At 42.6% G+C, this 16,223-nt stretch overlaps 1 protein-coding gene across 1 annotated transcript in view; it reads right to left on the reverse strand.

The window, feature by feature from the left end:
* ZCCHC14 (zinc finger CCHC-type containing 14) overlaps positions 1 to 16,223 on the reverse strand; it is an 817,209-nt gene that overhangs the window by 310,182 nt on the left and 490,804 nt on the right. The window contains exon 10 of the mRNA XM_053701177.1: positions 13,910 to 14,001. Within this exon, the coding sequence (XP_053557152.1) occupies positions 13,910 to 14,001 (92 nt within the window). The remainder of the gene's footprint in view (positions 1 to 13,909; positions 14,002 to 16,223) is intronic.

Here is a 16,223-nt window from a genome sequence, read left to right on the forward strand (position 1 = left end):
GGTGGCCCAGCAGCTATGGGGGGAGGGCCCTACACTGCAGAAAATAAAAATAAATGGAGAGGGAGGGAAAGGGCGCTATGCTACAGATAAAAGTGGGGTGTCTCTAACTAATGATTGCGGGAAACGGGGGGAGGTGGGAGGACTACTACACTACAGAAAATTTAAAAAATTGTAAAAAAATAAAATAAAAACACATTTAGCTATTTTATAGGTACTGGCAGACATAGTTAGAGGGGGGAGGGTTAGAGATCTGTTTGGGAGGGGCGGGTAAGGGGGGATCCTACACTGCATATATATATTAAAAAAATGTATTAAAAACAAAACAAACTAAAATTATGCTTACCTGATAATTTTCTTTTCTTCAGATGGAAAGAGTCCACAGCTGCATTCATTACTTTTGAAAATTCAGAACCTGGCCACCAGGAGAAGGCAAAGACACCCCAGCCAAAGGCTTAAATACCTCTCCCACTTTCCTCATCCCCAAGTCATTCTGCCAAGTAACAAGGAAAGGTAGAATAAATATCAAGGTGAAAAGGTGTCAGAAGAATAAAAACAACAGACGCCGAAAAAAACATGGGCAGGGAGTTGTGGACTCTTTCCATCTGAAGAAAAGAAAATTATCAAGTAAGCATAATTTATGTTTTTCTTCATAAATGGAAAGAGTCTATAGCTGCATTCATTACTTTTGGGAAAACAATACCCAAGCTATAGAGGACACTGAATGTAAAAGTGGGAGGGTACAAAAGGCAGCCTATTTTGAAGGCACCAAGCCTGCAAATCCTACCCAAAAAAAACTTCGTTCGAAGCCGAGAAAACCTTAAAAAGGAAAACCCAAGGACACTGAGCCGCAGATAGTCCATAAGCCTAGCTAGAGACCGCAGAAATAGACTCGACTGAGCCAACACGCCTCCAGGAGACACCGCCGCCCAGCAGTCGGCCCCCAACAACACACCCCTTACTAGAGAAAGGGAGCAACACCGACAATTCCTAAAAAAAAGGAGAAGACATGAATAAAAATTAAGGATTACCGAAAGGCCCCTTAAATAGGGAGCAAACAGTTCCAAAATAAAATATAAAGAACCCCAAGCCCAAGTCAAGCCCACAGAGACCCGAACTGGTCTTAAGATCAAGGCACGCAATGCCTAGACCACGGAAGTACAGAAACCACAAGGTTAAAAAACCGGGAATCTGAAACCAAGAAGAAAACTTCTCCAAAATACAATGCAACTGCACCCTAAAAGACAACTGAAGACAGAGTCTCCAGGACACAAGATGACTCAGAATACTGATATATTGAGAGATTAAACACGTGCAGAAAACCCAGATAAGCAAACACCAGAGTCAACACCACACAGCACAGTCATACCAGGATGACTCTAATAGAACACTTGTAAGTAAGGAGGGCAGCTGAAAGAGATAACAAACCTCAATCGTCAGACTGCTAAACACCTACTAAATAGTGGGCACATCACAGGCTATCTAAAAGCCGCCAGACCTATTTAAATATCTGGAACATGGAGAAGCACAGAACCTCAAAGAGGCTCACCGAACCTCAAGTGACCCGAGGAAGGATAACAGATTTCAGATCCTGCTTCACACGGGGCAGCCCAAGCGATAGGCAGGTCTGAAAACCAGGAGAACAGAAAGGACCCCAATCAGCAACCCCTAGGGAAGGACGGAATGGAGAGGACTCAGCCCCCCCCCCCCCCAAGAGAACTTGGATGCTAACCCAAGAACTCCTCCAAGAGGTACTCTCAAAGAGAACCACAAAGGAGATGAACATAGCAAAATGCAGAAGACCTCAATGAAGACTTAGCATACTGACAGTCTCAACATAGAGATTCCAAGCTCCCCAGATGGAACAGAACAATCCCCAGAGGGAAAACTGCTCACCCTTACAGGCTAAACACACCTGTCCCAACCTCCTGTACACAAGACAGGAGAGCAACCCTCCAGAGAGAGGAACCCCCCCACTTAAGAAGGACAAACACCCCCCCCCCCAAAGGGAAGGGCACAAATAAAAAACAGCACACATGCTCACAAGACATGAGCCAATGACTGATGAAACCAAAAGCTGAATGAAAAACCATCCAGACGACATGATGAATACAGAAAGAACTCCCCCCGAAGGGGATTATATATAGTTCAAAGAAAAGGCAAGCCATAGGAATGTATCCGCAAGCGCACAGAAAACCTGGCCAAACTGCTAGCAGTCTCAACTAGCCAGTCCTTAGGCCATAGCCTATGTTCACTGGAAAAAACTGCATCGCCCCGAACCACGCACAGGAACATAAGCTTCCGGACATCCAGAAAAATCCCAAACAAAACTAAAGGCCCGAGTCCCAGAATTGTTGAAAACAAACGCCTCAGGGAACACGATTACCCCATCTGAAAAATCAGACCTCACAGGGGAATAACCGGACTAACCCGGGAACAGGGACAAAACTCACTCATAAATCTTGGCCCAAAAGGAAAAGAACCCCCCTTACAGGAGTCCAACACCCCAGAAAAGAGCTAGGGCACAAAAAAGGCACGCCAAGACTCCGGAGACCAAGAGAGAATATCAAAGACAAAGTCAGCCGAAGTGCGAGTAGCACAAAGACTAGTCTCCATATCTCCTCAGAGTACATAACCAGAGGACCACACCCAGGAAAAGAATGCAGGGCATCCCAAACTCCCGATAGAGAAAAACCCCTAAGCGAAGCTTGGGGAAGGAGACAACCCAGCCTAACGTCCCTGATAGGGAGACAACAAACTCCCGAAAGCAAGAAAAGCCACACGGCCCTCCTTAAAGAGAGTCTAATTATCAGATGGCTCTTTCTGAAACCACAAGGCTACCTTGTATTACCCATAAGGCGGCCAAACCGACCCGAATGAAGAGAACCTCAAAAGGAGCAAGTCCAGGAAAAGGAATTTTCAAGGAGCCCGTGAAGGCAAGAACGCCAGGAACCGGTGGCAAGGAGGCCCTAAGTCCTCCAGACTTCCAACCTACGTGGGAAGGAAACACTCTAAGTCCCGATGAAATAGCGAAAACAACCGAGTGTGTCGCAGCGGAACCTTACCGAGTCCCAGTCGACCAGCTAGAAAGGCTAGCAAGGACTGAACCGATCCTCCATGCCTCGCAGACCCTCAGGTCCTTTCAAATGCTTAGCTGAACTTGTAAAAGAAAAACAAGAAAAAACATAAATAATAATGTGAAACACAGGCGCCCTAACCAGACCTGCCAGGCAGAACAGTCGCCACGTGTCTGAAATAGGCCGCAAGACAGAAGGGTCCTAACCCACTCAGGACCAGCCTGAAACTCAGGGTCGATACTGTCAAGGCCGCAGATAGGCATCCCCAGAGATGGAGAATAAACATCTGACAAACATAGGACTAACGTCCTCACACCAACCAACTTCCGTAGAAGTAACTGAGCAATCAATAATCGGGAGCGTCGATTCCAGAAAAATTCCCGAAGGAAATATATAAACATGAGCTCAAATAAAAAATCATCCTAACTGGATTAAAATTAAAATAAGGCAAACCATAGGTTATCGCCGAAGAAGAACAGACACACCCGTAAGAACGGGATCCTGTTCTCCCAGTTCAGGACTGGAAAGGATACTCAATAAACAAGGCTATAGAAAGATTACTTCATCCTTATATATATAATGCTGCAAGCCGCTCGAAGTAGAAGACTGAGAATTCCCACCTCCGTTAAGAATGGGATCCTCTAACAACGCCAGAATGTGTCTCAAAAGGACGCGCCAGTCTGTAACAAAAGGCAAAGCATAACTTCGCTGGAGCAGAAGACGACCCTGACCCCGAAGGTTGACCCCCTGAAGCCTCAGGGACAGTCGTTCCCCCGGAGAGCTGAGCAGGCCATCCCATGCCTGAAGAGCCCCGGTCAACAAAACACTTACAATATCGCAAGCACACTTCTGGCAGTTGCAGATGCGCCAGAATAATGGACAAGCGAAAACGTGCCATGACCTCCGGGGGGAACAAGCCACCTTCCAGAGAAGGATAAGCAAAATCTGGGTTACCTGCATGTGTAGTAAGCGTTGGTGGTAGGAAACTCGCCACTCAGGGAATTGACACCCCCAGAGACAGATGGCTCAGCGGCCCCTTGATTCCCCGATCCCGAGGAATTGAGCACTCTAAGACGGCATTCTGAACATAACTAAAGGGCATGTATCACCCGGGCCAATTCGTATTCCTCACGAGAAAAAGATTTGTCTCCACAATATCAGAATCCTCCATAACTGGGATACTGAATACAAAAACGGACCAAATAATAAACTGTAAATGGCACCTGACACCCACAATGGCTGGGGCACTCACCACCTCCTAGGACCCAGACACCAGTGGATCAGTAATCACTGTCAGCAATGCGGAAGTGGAGAGTCAAAACATGACCACACCCGGTCACCAGGTGCACCGTGGGGTCCAAAAAGCGCGCTCAACCGTAAAGGCAGCGTCACTTCCAAAGGCCGTTATGTTCCATAGCCAAGAGCCTAAGTAACACTACACATAAGCAGGTTGAATCACATAACAAACATGATTAAAAAAAACATAATTTATGCTTACCTGATAAATTTATTTCTCTTGTAGTGTGTTCAGTCCACAGGTCATCCATTACTTATGGGATATATTCTCCTTCCCAACAGGAAGTTGCAAGAGGATCACCCAAGCAGAGCTGCTATATAGCTCCTCCCCTCACATGTCATATCCAGTCATTCGACCAAAACAAGACGAGAAAGGAGAAACTATAGGGTGCAGTGGTGACTGGAGTTATAATTTAAAATTTAGAACCTGCCTCAAAAAGACAGGGCGGGCCGTGGACTGAACACACTACAAGAGAAATAAATTTATCAGGTAAGCATAAATTATGTTTTCTCTTGTTAAGTGTGTTCAGTCCACGGGTCATCCATTACTTATGGGATACCAATACCAAAGCTAAAGTACACGGATGATGGGAGGGACAAGGCAGGAACATTAAACAGAAGGAATCACTGCCTGTAGAACCTTTCTCCCAAAAACAGCCTCCGAAGAAGCAAAAGTGTCAAATTTGTAAAATTTGGAAAAAGTATGAAGTGAAGACCAAGTTGCAGCCTTGCAAATCTGTTCAACAGAGGCCTCATTCTTAAAGGCCCAGGTGGAAGCCACAGCTCTAGTGGAATGAGCTGTAATTTTTTCAGGAGGCTGCTGTCCAGCAGTCTCATAGGCTAAGCGTATTATGCTACGAAGCCAAAAAGAGAGAGAGGTAGCCGAAGCCTTTTGACCTCTCCTCTGTCCAGAGTAAACGACAAACAGAGAAGAAGTTTGTCGAAAATCTTTAGTTGCCTGTAAGTAGAACTTCAGGGCACGGACCACGTCTAGATTATGCAAAAGACGTTCCTTCTTTGAAGAAGGATTAGGGCATAACGATGGAACAACAATCTCTTGATTGATATTCCTGTTAGAAACAACCTTAGGTAAAAACCCAGGTTTAGTACGCAGGACTACCTTGTCTGAATGAAAGATCAGATAAGGAGAATCACAATGTAAGGCAGATAACTCAGAGACTCTTCGAGCCGAGGAAATAGCCATCAAAACAGAACTTTCCAAGAAAAAAGCTTAATATCAATGGAATGAAGGGGTTCAAACGGAACACCCTGAAGAACTTTAAGAACCAAGTTTAAGCTCCACGGAGGAGCAACAGTTTTAAACACAGGCTTAATCCTAGCCAAAGCCTGACAAAAAGCCTGGACGTCTGGATTCTCTGCCAGACGCTTGTGTAAAAGAATAGACAGAGCAGAAATCTGTCCCTTCAGTGAACTAGCGGATAAGCCCTTTTCTAAACCCTCTTGTAGAAAAGACAATATCCTAGGAATCCTAACCTTACTCCATGAGTAACTCTTGGATTCACACCAATATAAATATTTACGCCATATCTTGTGGTAAATTTTTCTGGTAACAGGTTTCCGAGCCTGTATTAATGTATCAATAACCAAATCCGAAAATCCACGCTTTGATAGACTCAAGCGTTCAATTTCCAAGCAGTCAGCCTCAGAGAAATTAGGTTTGGATGGTTGAAAGGACCCTGAATTAGAAGGTCCTGCCTCAGGGGTAGAGACCATGGTGGACAGGACGACATGTCCACTAGGTCTGCATACCAGGTCCTGCGTGGCCACGCAGGCGCTATCACAATCACTGATGCTCTCTCCTGTTTGATCCTGGCAATCAGTCGAGGTAGCAACGGAAAAGGTGGAAACACATAAGCTATGTTGAAAACCCAAGGGGCTGCTAGTGCATCTACCAGCACCGCACCCGGGTCCCTGGACCTGGATCCGTAACAAGGAAGCTTGGCGTTCTGGCGAGATGCCATGAGATCCAGATCCGGTTTGCCCCAACGACGACTCAGTTTAGCAAATACCTCTGGCTGGAGTTCCCACTCCCCCGGATGAAAGGTCTGGCGACTTAGAAAATCCGCCTCCCAGTTCTCCACGCCTGGGATGTAGATCGCTGACAGGTGGCAAGAGTGAGACTCTGCCCAGCGAATTATCTTCGAGACTTCCAACATCGCTAGGGAACTCCTGGTTCCCCCTTGATGATTGATGTAAGCCACAGTCGTGATGTTGTCCGACTGAAATCTGATGAACCTCAGTGTTGCTAACTGAGGCCAAGCTAGAAGAGCATTGAATATTGCTCTTAATTCTAGAATGTTTATCGGGAGGAGTCTCTCCTCCTGAGTCCACAATCCCTGAGCCTTCAGGGAGTTCCAGACTGCTCCCCAGCCTAGTAGGCTGGCATCTGTTGTTACAATCGTCCAATCTGGTCTGCGAAAAGTCATTCCTTTGGACAGATGAGCCCGTGACAACCACCAGAGAAGAGAATCTCTGGTCTCCTGGTCCAGATTTAGCAAAGGGGACAGATCTGAGTAATCCCCGTTCCATTGACTTAGCATGCATAGTTGCAGCGGTCTGAGATGTAGGCGCGCAAATGGCACTATGTCCATTGCCGCGACCATTAAGCCGATTACTTCCATGCACTGAGCTACTGATGGGCTTGGAATGGAGTGAAGGACACGGCAAGCATTGAGAATCTTTGATAACCTGGACTCCGTCAGGTAAATCTTCATCTCTACAGAATCTATAAGAGTCCCTAGAAAAGGGACCCTTGTGAGTGGTAACAGAGAACTCTTTTCCACGTTCACTTTCCACCCATGCGACCTCAGAAATGATAGAACTATCTCTGTATGAGACTTTGCATTTTGAAAACTTGACGCTTGTATCAGAATGTCGTCTAGGTACGGAGCCACCGCTATGCCTCGTGGTCTTAGTACCGCCAGAAGTGAGCCCAGAACCTTTGTAAAAATTCTCGGGGCCGTAGCTAACCCGAAGGGAAGAGCTACAAACTGGTAATGCCTGTCTAGAAAGGCAAACCTTAGGTACCGATAATGATCTTTGTGAATCGGTATGTGAAGGTAGGCATCCTTTAAGTCCACTGTGGTCATATATTGACCCTCTTGGATCATGGGTAGGATGGTCCGAATGGTTTCCATCTTGAACGATGGAACCCTTAGGAATTTGTTTAAGATTTTTAAGTCTAAGATTGGTCTGAAGGTTCCCTCTTTTCTGGGAACCACAAATAGATTTGAGTAAAACCCTTGTCCTCGTTCCGTCCGCGGAACTGGGTGGATCACTCCCATCACTAAGAGGTCTTGTACACATTGTAGAAATGCCTCTTTCTTTACTAGGTTTGTTGATAACCTTGACAGATGAAACCTCCCTTGTGGAGGAGAAGTTTTGAAATCCAGAAGGTATCCCTGAGATATAATCTCCAACGTCCAGGGATCCTGTATATCTCTTGCCCAAGCCTGGGTGAAGAGAGAAAGTCTGCCCCCCACTAGATCCGTCTCTGGAAAGGGGGCCCTGTCTTCATGCTGTCTTAGGGGTGGAAGTAGGCTTTCTGGCCTGCTTGCCCTTGTTCCATGACTGGTTGCCTTTCCAAACATGTCTGTAACGAGCAGTAGTTCCTTCCTGTTTTGGAGCGGAGGAAGTTGATGCTGCTCCTGCCTTGAAATTACGAAAGGCACGAAAATGAGACTGTTTGGCCTTTGATTTGGCCCTGTCCTGAGGAAGGGTGTGGCCCTTACCTCCAGTAATGTCAGCAATAATTTCCTTCAAGCCGGGCCCGAATAAGGTCTGCCCTTTGAAAGGAATGTTTAGTAGTTTAGACTTAGAAGTTACATCTGCTGACCAGGATTTAAGCCATAGCGCTCTGCGCGCCTGTATGGCGAATCCGGAATTCTTAGCCGTAAGTTTGGTTAAATGCACTACGGCATCCGAAACAAACGCATTAGCCAGCTTAAGGGTTCTAATCTTGCTCAAAGATTCATCCAATGGTGCTGTGCGAATCGCCTCTTCCAGAGACTCAAACCAGAATGCCGCTGCAGCAGTGACAGGCGCAATGCATGCAAGAGGCTGTAATATAAAACCTTGTTGAACAAACATTTTCTTAAGGTAACCCTCTAATTTTTTATCCATTGGATCTGAGAAAGCACAGCTATCCTCCACCGGGATAGTGGTACGCTTGGCTAAAGTAGAAACTGCTCCCTCCACCTTAGGGACCGTCTGCCATAAGTCTCGTGTGGTGGCGTCTATAAGGAACATTTTTCTAAATATCGGAGGAGGGGAAAAAGGCACACCGGGTCTATCCCACTCCTTGCTAATAATCTCTGTAAGCCTCTTTGATATAGAAAAAACGTCAGTACACACCGGTACCGCATAGTATTTATCCAGCCTACATAATTTCTCTGGGATTGCCACCGTGTCACAATCATTCAGAGCCGCTAACACCTCCCCTAGCAACACGCGGAGGTTCTCAAGCTTAAATTTAAAATTTTAAATTTCTGAATCCGGTCTCCCCGAATCAGAACCGTCACCCACAGAATGAAGCTCTCCTCATGTTCTGCAAATTGTGACGCAGTATCAGACATGGCTCTCGTGTCATTGGCGCGCTCTGTCCTTAACCCAGAGCTGTCGCGCTTGCCTCTTAACTCGAGCATATTGTATAATACTTCTTTAATAACATTAGCCATATCATGTAAAGTAATTTGTAAGGGCCTTGATGTACTTGGCGCCTCAATCTTACGCACCTCCCGAGCGGGAGACGAAGGTACTGACACGTGAGGAGAGTTAGACGGCATAACTTCCCCCTCGTTGTCTGGTGATAATTTCTTTATCGGTACAGATTGACTTTTATTCAAAGTAATATCAATACAATTGGTACACATATTTCTATTGGGCTCCACATCGGCTTTTAAACATAATGAACAAGCAGATTCCTCTGTATCAGACATGTTTAAACAGACTAGCAATGAAGCTAGCAAGCTTGGAAATTACTTTCAATAAGTTTACAAGCAATATAAAAAACGCTGCAGCGCTTTTTTTTTTTTTTTAAAAACACAGTTGAATAACAAAGAACTAATTCAGTTATAGTCAACAATTCTTTAAATGTATTAATTAGCAGAGGATTGCACCCATTAGCAAAAGGATGATTAACCCCTCAGTACCCAAAAACGGATATCAAATTAAGATTTAACGCTTTTATCACAGTCAAACACACTGTCACAGGTCTGCTGTGACTGATTACCTCCCTCAAAAACGACTTTTGAAGATCCCTGAGCTCTCTGGAGACGTCCTGGATCAAAGAGGAAGAAGCAGGAAGACTGTGCTAGAATTCTAACTGCGCAACAAGGCGCTAAAAAAAAAAAAGTCCCTCCCACTCCTATTACAACAGTGGGAGACCTGATATAACGGTTTCTATGCAGAAATATACGTTAGCCATGTGGAAAAAAATCATGCCCAAAAAGATTTATCACCAAAGTACCTCACAAAATGATTAACATGCCAGTAAACGTTTGAAAAAACAACATTTCAGATGCTGTGTAAAGTTATTACTAAGCCTGCTACCAGTCGCTTCTACTGCAGTTAAGGCTCACACATTATATCAGTATTAACAGTATTTTTTCAGTCAAATTCTAGTCCCTAGAAAATAACTCTACTGTGCATACATTTATCAGCCTGATACCAGTCACTACTACTGCATTTAAGGCTGTACTTAAATCACACGGGTAACAGCAGTGTTTTCTTAGTCAATTCCATTCCCAGAAAATATTGTACTGCACATACCTCATTTGCGGGAGACCCCGCATGCTATTCCCATTTTCTGAAGTTACCCCACTCCTCAGAATGTCGAGAACAGCCAGTGGATCTTAGTAACGCCTGCTAAGATCATAGAAAACGCAGGCAGTTTCTTCTTCCAAATACTGCCTGAGATAGAAAAAACAGAACACTCCGGTGCCATTTAAAATAACAAACTTTTGATTGAAGAATAATTAAGTAAAAACTCCAACTCCTCTCGCGACCTCCTTCTTTGTTGAGGGTTGCAAGAGAATGACTGGATATGACATGTGAGGGGAGGAGCTATATAGCAGCTCTGCTTGGGTGATCCTCTTGCAACTTCCTGTTGGGAAGGACAATATATCCCATAAGTAATGGATGACCCGTGGACTGAACACACTTAACAAGAGAAACCCCTGTTCAATAACCCCCCTCAGGAGATATTAACCCTTGAGTCCAAGATACAAAAGGAGCCTCACTGAGACCGAGTTATAGTTAGTCCCGCAAGGTGGTAGCTTCTCGGCAAAACCTTTATAATACAGACAATTATAATGAAAGTAAAATGAAACAATCTTACTGGAATCTACGCCATGGAACAGGAACACGCCCCTTCAAGTGTGACATATAGCAGCATCGCCTCTGCCATGGACTTGAGAGAAGGAAGCAGGCAGCGATGGTTTCGCAGAAAGACTCTCCCTGCATCTCCGGACTCTAACTTTCATCCATGCTCTCACTGAGAGGCTGACAGGACTACTTAAAACTCCAGTCCCATGCCAAAGAGTACTACCCTCCATAAGAGACTATCGAAAACTTCTGACACTTCTCTGCCATCCTCCTGGGATGAAAGGCAAAGAATGACTGGGGGATGAGGGAAGTGGGAGAGGTATTTAAACCTTTGGCTGGGGTGTCTTTGCCTCCTCCTGATGTCCAGGTTCTATATTCACAAAAGTAATGAATGCAGCTGTGGACTCTTTCCATTTATGAAGAAAAAAGCTTTAAATTTTCATATTGACAGACTGTCCGCTAGTATTTAAGATGAGGGTGACCAGTGGGGGATGAATGAGGGAAGAGAGCTGTTTTGGAGGGATCAGTGGGTGGGAGGGTAATCTCTACACTAAAGCTAAAATTAACCTTACAAGCTACTCGATTAACCCCTTCACTGCTGGGAATAATAGAAGTGTGGTGTGCAGCAGTCACATTTTCAACATAATTCCTGTCTAGGTGGGGTGTTCCAGAATTAGAGCTCATTGAGTCCCTCTTAAATCACAAACTGCCAAGGTACAGTTCAAGATCAAGGGATCCTCAGGTAGAGCTGATAGATGCGTTGACTGCTCCGTGGCGATATCGTCTGGTTTACTGTTTCCTCTGAATGTGCTTCTTCCACGAATAGTAGCGTAGATCAAACAAGTGAATGCTTCAGCAATTCTCATAAATCCAACGTGCAATTCTCATAAATCCAACGTGGCATTGGAGAACCTGGTAGATTTACTAATTCAGGGTCCATTCTTTTATCAAAATCTGCAGTCTCTCAATTTAACTGCTTGGAGATTGAATGGTTGATTCTTTCGCAGAGGGGTTTCTATTACTCTGTTATTGATACTCTGATTCAAGCATGTAAGCCGGTCACCAGAAAAGTTACCATCATGTATGGAAGGTTTATCTTGGTGTTCAGATCAGGGGGAACTCTTGACATTCTGTGTGAATTCCTAGGATTCTTTTATTTCTACAAGTGAGGATAGACAAGGGTCTATCGACTAGCTCTATCAAGGGCCAAATATGCGCCTTGTCGGTTCTTTCACACAGGAAATTAGCTTGTTTGCCTGATATTCAATCTTTTGTACAGGCTCTGAGTAGAATTAGACCTGTCATCAAACCTATTGCTCCTCCTTAATTTGGTTCCTAGACTATTACATCATCCTCCTTTTGAACCTATGCATTCTCTGGACATCGAGTTTTGAAATTGGCGGCTTTGTCTTGTGACTATCCTCCTTTGGTGTTCTATCAAGATAAGGCTGTTCTAAAGACTAGGTTGGGTTTCTTCCCCAAGGTGGTGTCGAGGAAAAAATATTAATCAACAAATAAATCGTTTCTGTCCTAACCCTGGTTCTTCGAAGCAGAGACTGCTACACAATTTAGATATCGTAAGGGCATTAAAATTTTATCTTCAGAGAGTTTTATCAGTCTTTAAAAAATGTTGTGCTATTTTCTTGTAAGTGTAGGGCTCAAAAGGCTACGGCAGTGTCTTTGATTACAGAGTTTGATTCATGAAGCTTACTTAGTGGCTGGTCAAAAACCACCTACTAGAATTACTGCTCACTTAACTCGTTTGGTGTCTACATCCTGGACGTTTAAGAATGAAGCCTCCGTGGAACAAGCATACTTTTACTAAATTTTTATCATTTTGATGTTTATGCTGAGGCTGCTTTTGAGAGGAAGGTCCTTAAAGGGACATGAAACCCAAAAATGTCATGATTCAGATAGAGAATACAATTTTAACAACTTTTCAATTCACTTGTATTATTTAATTTGTTTCCTTCTCTTTGCTGAAAGGTTTATCTAGGTAAGCTCAGGAGCAGCAAAGAACCTAGGTTCTAGCTGCTGATTGGTTGCTGCCTATATATACCAATTGTCATTGGCTCACCCATGTGTTCAGTCAGTAACCAGTAGTATTGCTGCTCCATCAACAAAGCATACCAAGAGAATGAAGCAAATTTGATAATAAAAGTAAACTGGAAAGTTGATTAAAATGATATGTTCTATCTAAATCATAAAAGATAACTTTTGGGTTTCATGTCCCTTTAAGGTTGTCGTCTCAAGCAAATAGGGGCCTGCCTTACCTTTTTTCCCATCCAGTTTTTTTCATGGACTCCACAGCTTGGGTATTGGTTTCCAAGAGTAAGGACTTGTGGACTCTCACTACCATTAGAAAACTAAATTTATTATTACCTGATAAATTCCTTTCTTTCTTGTTAGTGAGAGTCCACAAACCCACCCAATTTTCTTTTGGGTGCTGGCAGTCCTGGTTTGCACCTCTTTACCCTACTGTCCTACTTTCCTATTATCCTTGGCTACAAGTACTACTGGGAGGGAAGGGGAAGTAGGAAGGATATTTAGAGTTCTGGTAGAGTGTGTTTGCCTCCTCCTGGTGGCCAGGTAATTTAATCCCATGAGTAAGGACTTATAGACTCTCACTACCAAGAAAGGAATTGATCAGGTAAGAATAAATTTAGTTTTTTTTTTCTTTCATGATTCAGCAGAGCGTGCAATTTTAAACAACTTACTTTTTTTTTTTTTTACTATTTTTTGGTGGAAAAGGCTCAGGAGCACAATTTCCTGCCATGTAGTGCTCCAGACACCTACCTACGTATATTTTCAACAAAGAATACTATGAGAACAAAGCTAATTTGATAATTAAATTATATATTTTTAAATTGTATGCTCTGTCTAAATAGCAAAAGAAAATTCTTAGGTGTCATATCCCTTTAACTGTATGTAACTGATAAGGCAAAGATGCCCAATCCTGGTTCCTGATATCCATATAAAAGCGAGAATTTCAGAATATGATTGTTTTAATAGTTTCAAATTTACAAGGTTCAGTACTTCAAATGTATCATTTGTACCCAAGTACATAAATAACAAAATCCTGTCCTGTTCATCCACCACCAAAGACTAAATAGTGACACCCTTGAATTATGGCATTTATGAACTGTGAAGAAAAATCATGAATATGTTATAAGACAGTGACAAATCACACTTACTTCTCCAATTCAAGTTGTGTCTTTAATTTCTTTTTTGCTCCCATGGTGAGAGATTCAAATTTATTTAAATCTTCTTCAGTAAGACTCAAAAACTAAAATGTGATAAGAGATATGATAGTCAGGTTTTAGAATGGTACAACCATACATTTTTGTTTGAATGCCTCACTTTTACCCCACAACCCCCAAAAAAACTTAAAGTGTCAGTAAACCTAAAAAATAATGTTATATAATTCTGCACATAGTGCAGAATTATATAACATTATTTTAGTGCTATTGTTATAAAAGCTTTTTTCCCCTTTGAATTTTTTAAAAATATGCCGCTTTTACTGACCCGCTCTCTGCTGAGCAGGTCTGTTTTTTTTACTCAGCGCATCGGGCCAGCTGTATAGTCACAGCCTGGCCCGACTGCGCCATAGCATACAGCTGGCCCGATGCGCTGAGTAAAAAAAACAGACCCGCTCAGCAGAGAGCAGAGAGCGGGTCTGTAAAAGCGGCATATTTTTAAAAAATTCAAAGGGGAAAAAAGCTTTTATAAAAATAGCACTATAATAATGTTATATAATTCTGCACTATGTGCAGAATTCTATAACATTATTTTTTAGGTTTACTGTCCCTTTAAATACTATCTTTTTATACATACAATTTTAAAACCAATGCATGATTTTTGTATTTTATATTTAGGTAATTAATAATGATAATATAAAAAAATATATATATATCTTACCTGATAAATTCCTTTCTTTCATGGTGATAAGAGTCCACGATCCATTGCTCCTGGGAATTACCTTTCCTGCCACTAGGAGGAGGCAAAGATTCCCAACCCTCAGAGCTATATATACCCTCCCACCACTATGGTAATCAGAATGACGTATAGCCAAGCTGACAGAGGTGAGAATGAAATAGAGCCCCTTGCACTTACCTGAAAATTAACAAACAAACTGAGAAACCTCAGAAAAATATTTCAAAATAATATTTCAAAGCCCTGACATCATCCTAATTATGAAGATTTATGAAGTTTCTATGAAGAATTCTTGGATCAGGAAAGAGAGAACACACAATGTCCCTACTAATGTTCTCAGAAGAAACAACCTTAGACAAAAAAAAGCAAAAAGAAATCCACAAGAAAGCTTAATCCTTATGAAAAATAAGATAAGGAGGATCACAAGAAAGGGCAGACAATTCAGACACTTCGAGCAGATGAAATAGCCAAAAAGAACAAAGTTTAACACCCACCTTATGCATAGGTGTAACATATCTCAGCCTAATGTCACTATCCCTTTAAGACTTCCTTCCCTGACTACTGGTTTTAGGCAGTATTTACATTCAGCTTGCCTGCCTGATTAATCATTCATGCACCTGATTCCCTCAGCCTCTTTTTAAGCCTTCTCAGGTCTAATGTGCTTTGCATTAACTTTGAAGTTGTGATCCTGAACAACAGAGGTCAGTGACTGTTTTCCTGCATGAATTTACCAACTTATTGAAGCTACAGCCTTTTCTATTACCTATGCCTAAAATCATCAAATCGCAAGTATCCAAATAATTCCATTTCTGTTTCCTGGACAGTGCTACTTAACAAACTCTGAACTTTATTATAAATCAAGCATACTTTTGGTTATCATCACTCTCTAATTATAACAGCATCTTACTCAGAACTTTATAACTATTCTCTGCAACAAGTTGTCATAGCTGAAATATCCTTCTACAAATATGTTAACATATTCAGAACTCTGCATCTATGTGTTCAGTTAAAAGCTTTCATGTTATTCTAAAATATATGCACAAACAGTAATTGATGCCTTTAAACTTGCAACTTATCACCTGTGTTGCTCTGTTTAATTCTGACATACAGCTCTATATAATATTATGTACTGTAAACCTGCAACAAACCTTAGTTTGCATCTAAGTGTCAATCTTTTACCAGTTTACTCTGAAGCCTGAACATTCCACATTGCTATATTTTTCTCTCATTGAATCCTGCAGCTACTCCTATTAACTAACTATAAGTCACAGTGAAGTCAGAATATATTGTATACAAATGTTGCACTCTCCATTTATTCTACAATAACTTCTAGCAACTATGAATCACAGAATATCATCTATCCACGTCCAGGATACTCTTCCCCGGGTCAGGGGTCGGTGTCTCCAAATCCCTACCACTGCCCCGAGGGTCTGTGTCCTGAGCGCATGTACACCGGATCATGACAATAGGTTCAAAAGGAGGTGATTGTAAAAACCTCTAGAACCAAGATCAGATTCAATAGAAGAGAAAAAGGTTACATCACAGACTTTATTTTAAATAATGCCTGAACAAAAC

The sequence above is a fragment of the Bombina bombina genome, chromosome 1 (assembly GCF_027579735.1).
Source record: "Bombina bombina isolate aBomBom1 chromosome 1, aBomBom1.pri, whole genome shotgun sequence".
Taxonomy (NCBI): Eukaryota; Metazoa; Chordata; class Amphibia; order Anura; family Bombinatoridae; genus Bombina; species Bombina bombina.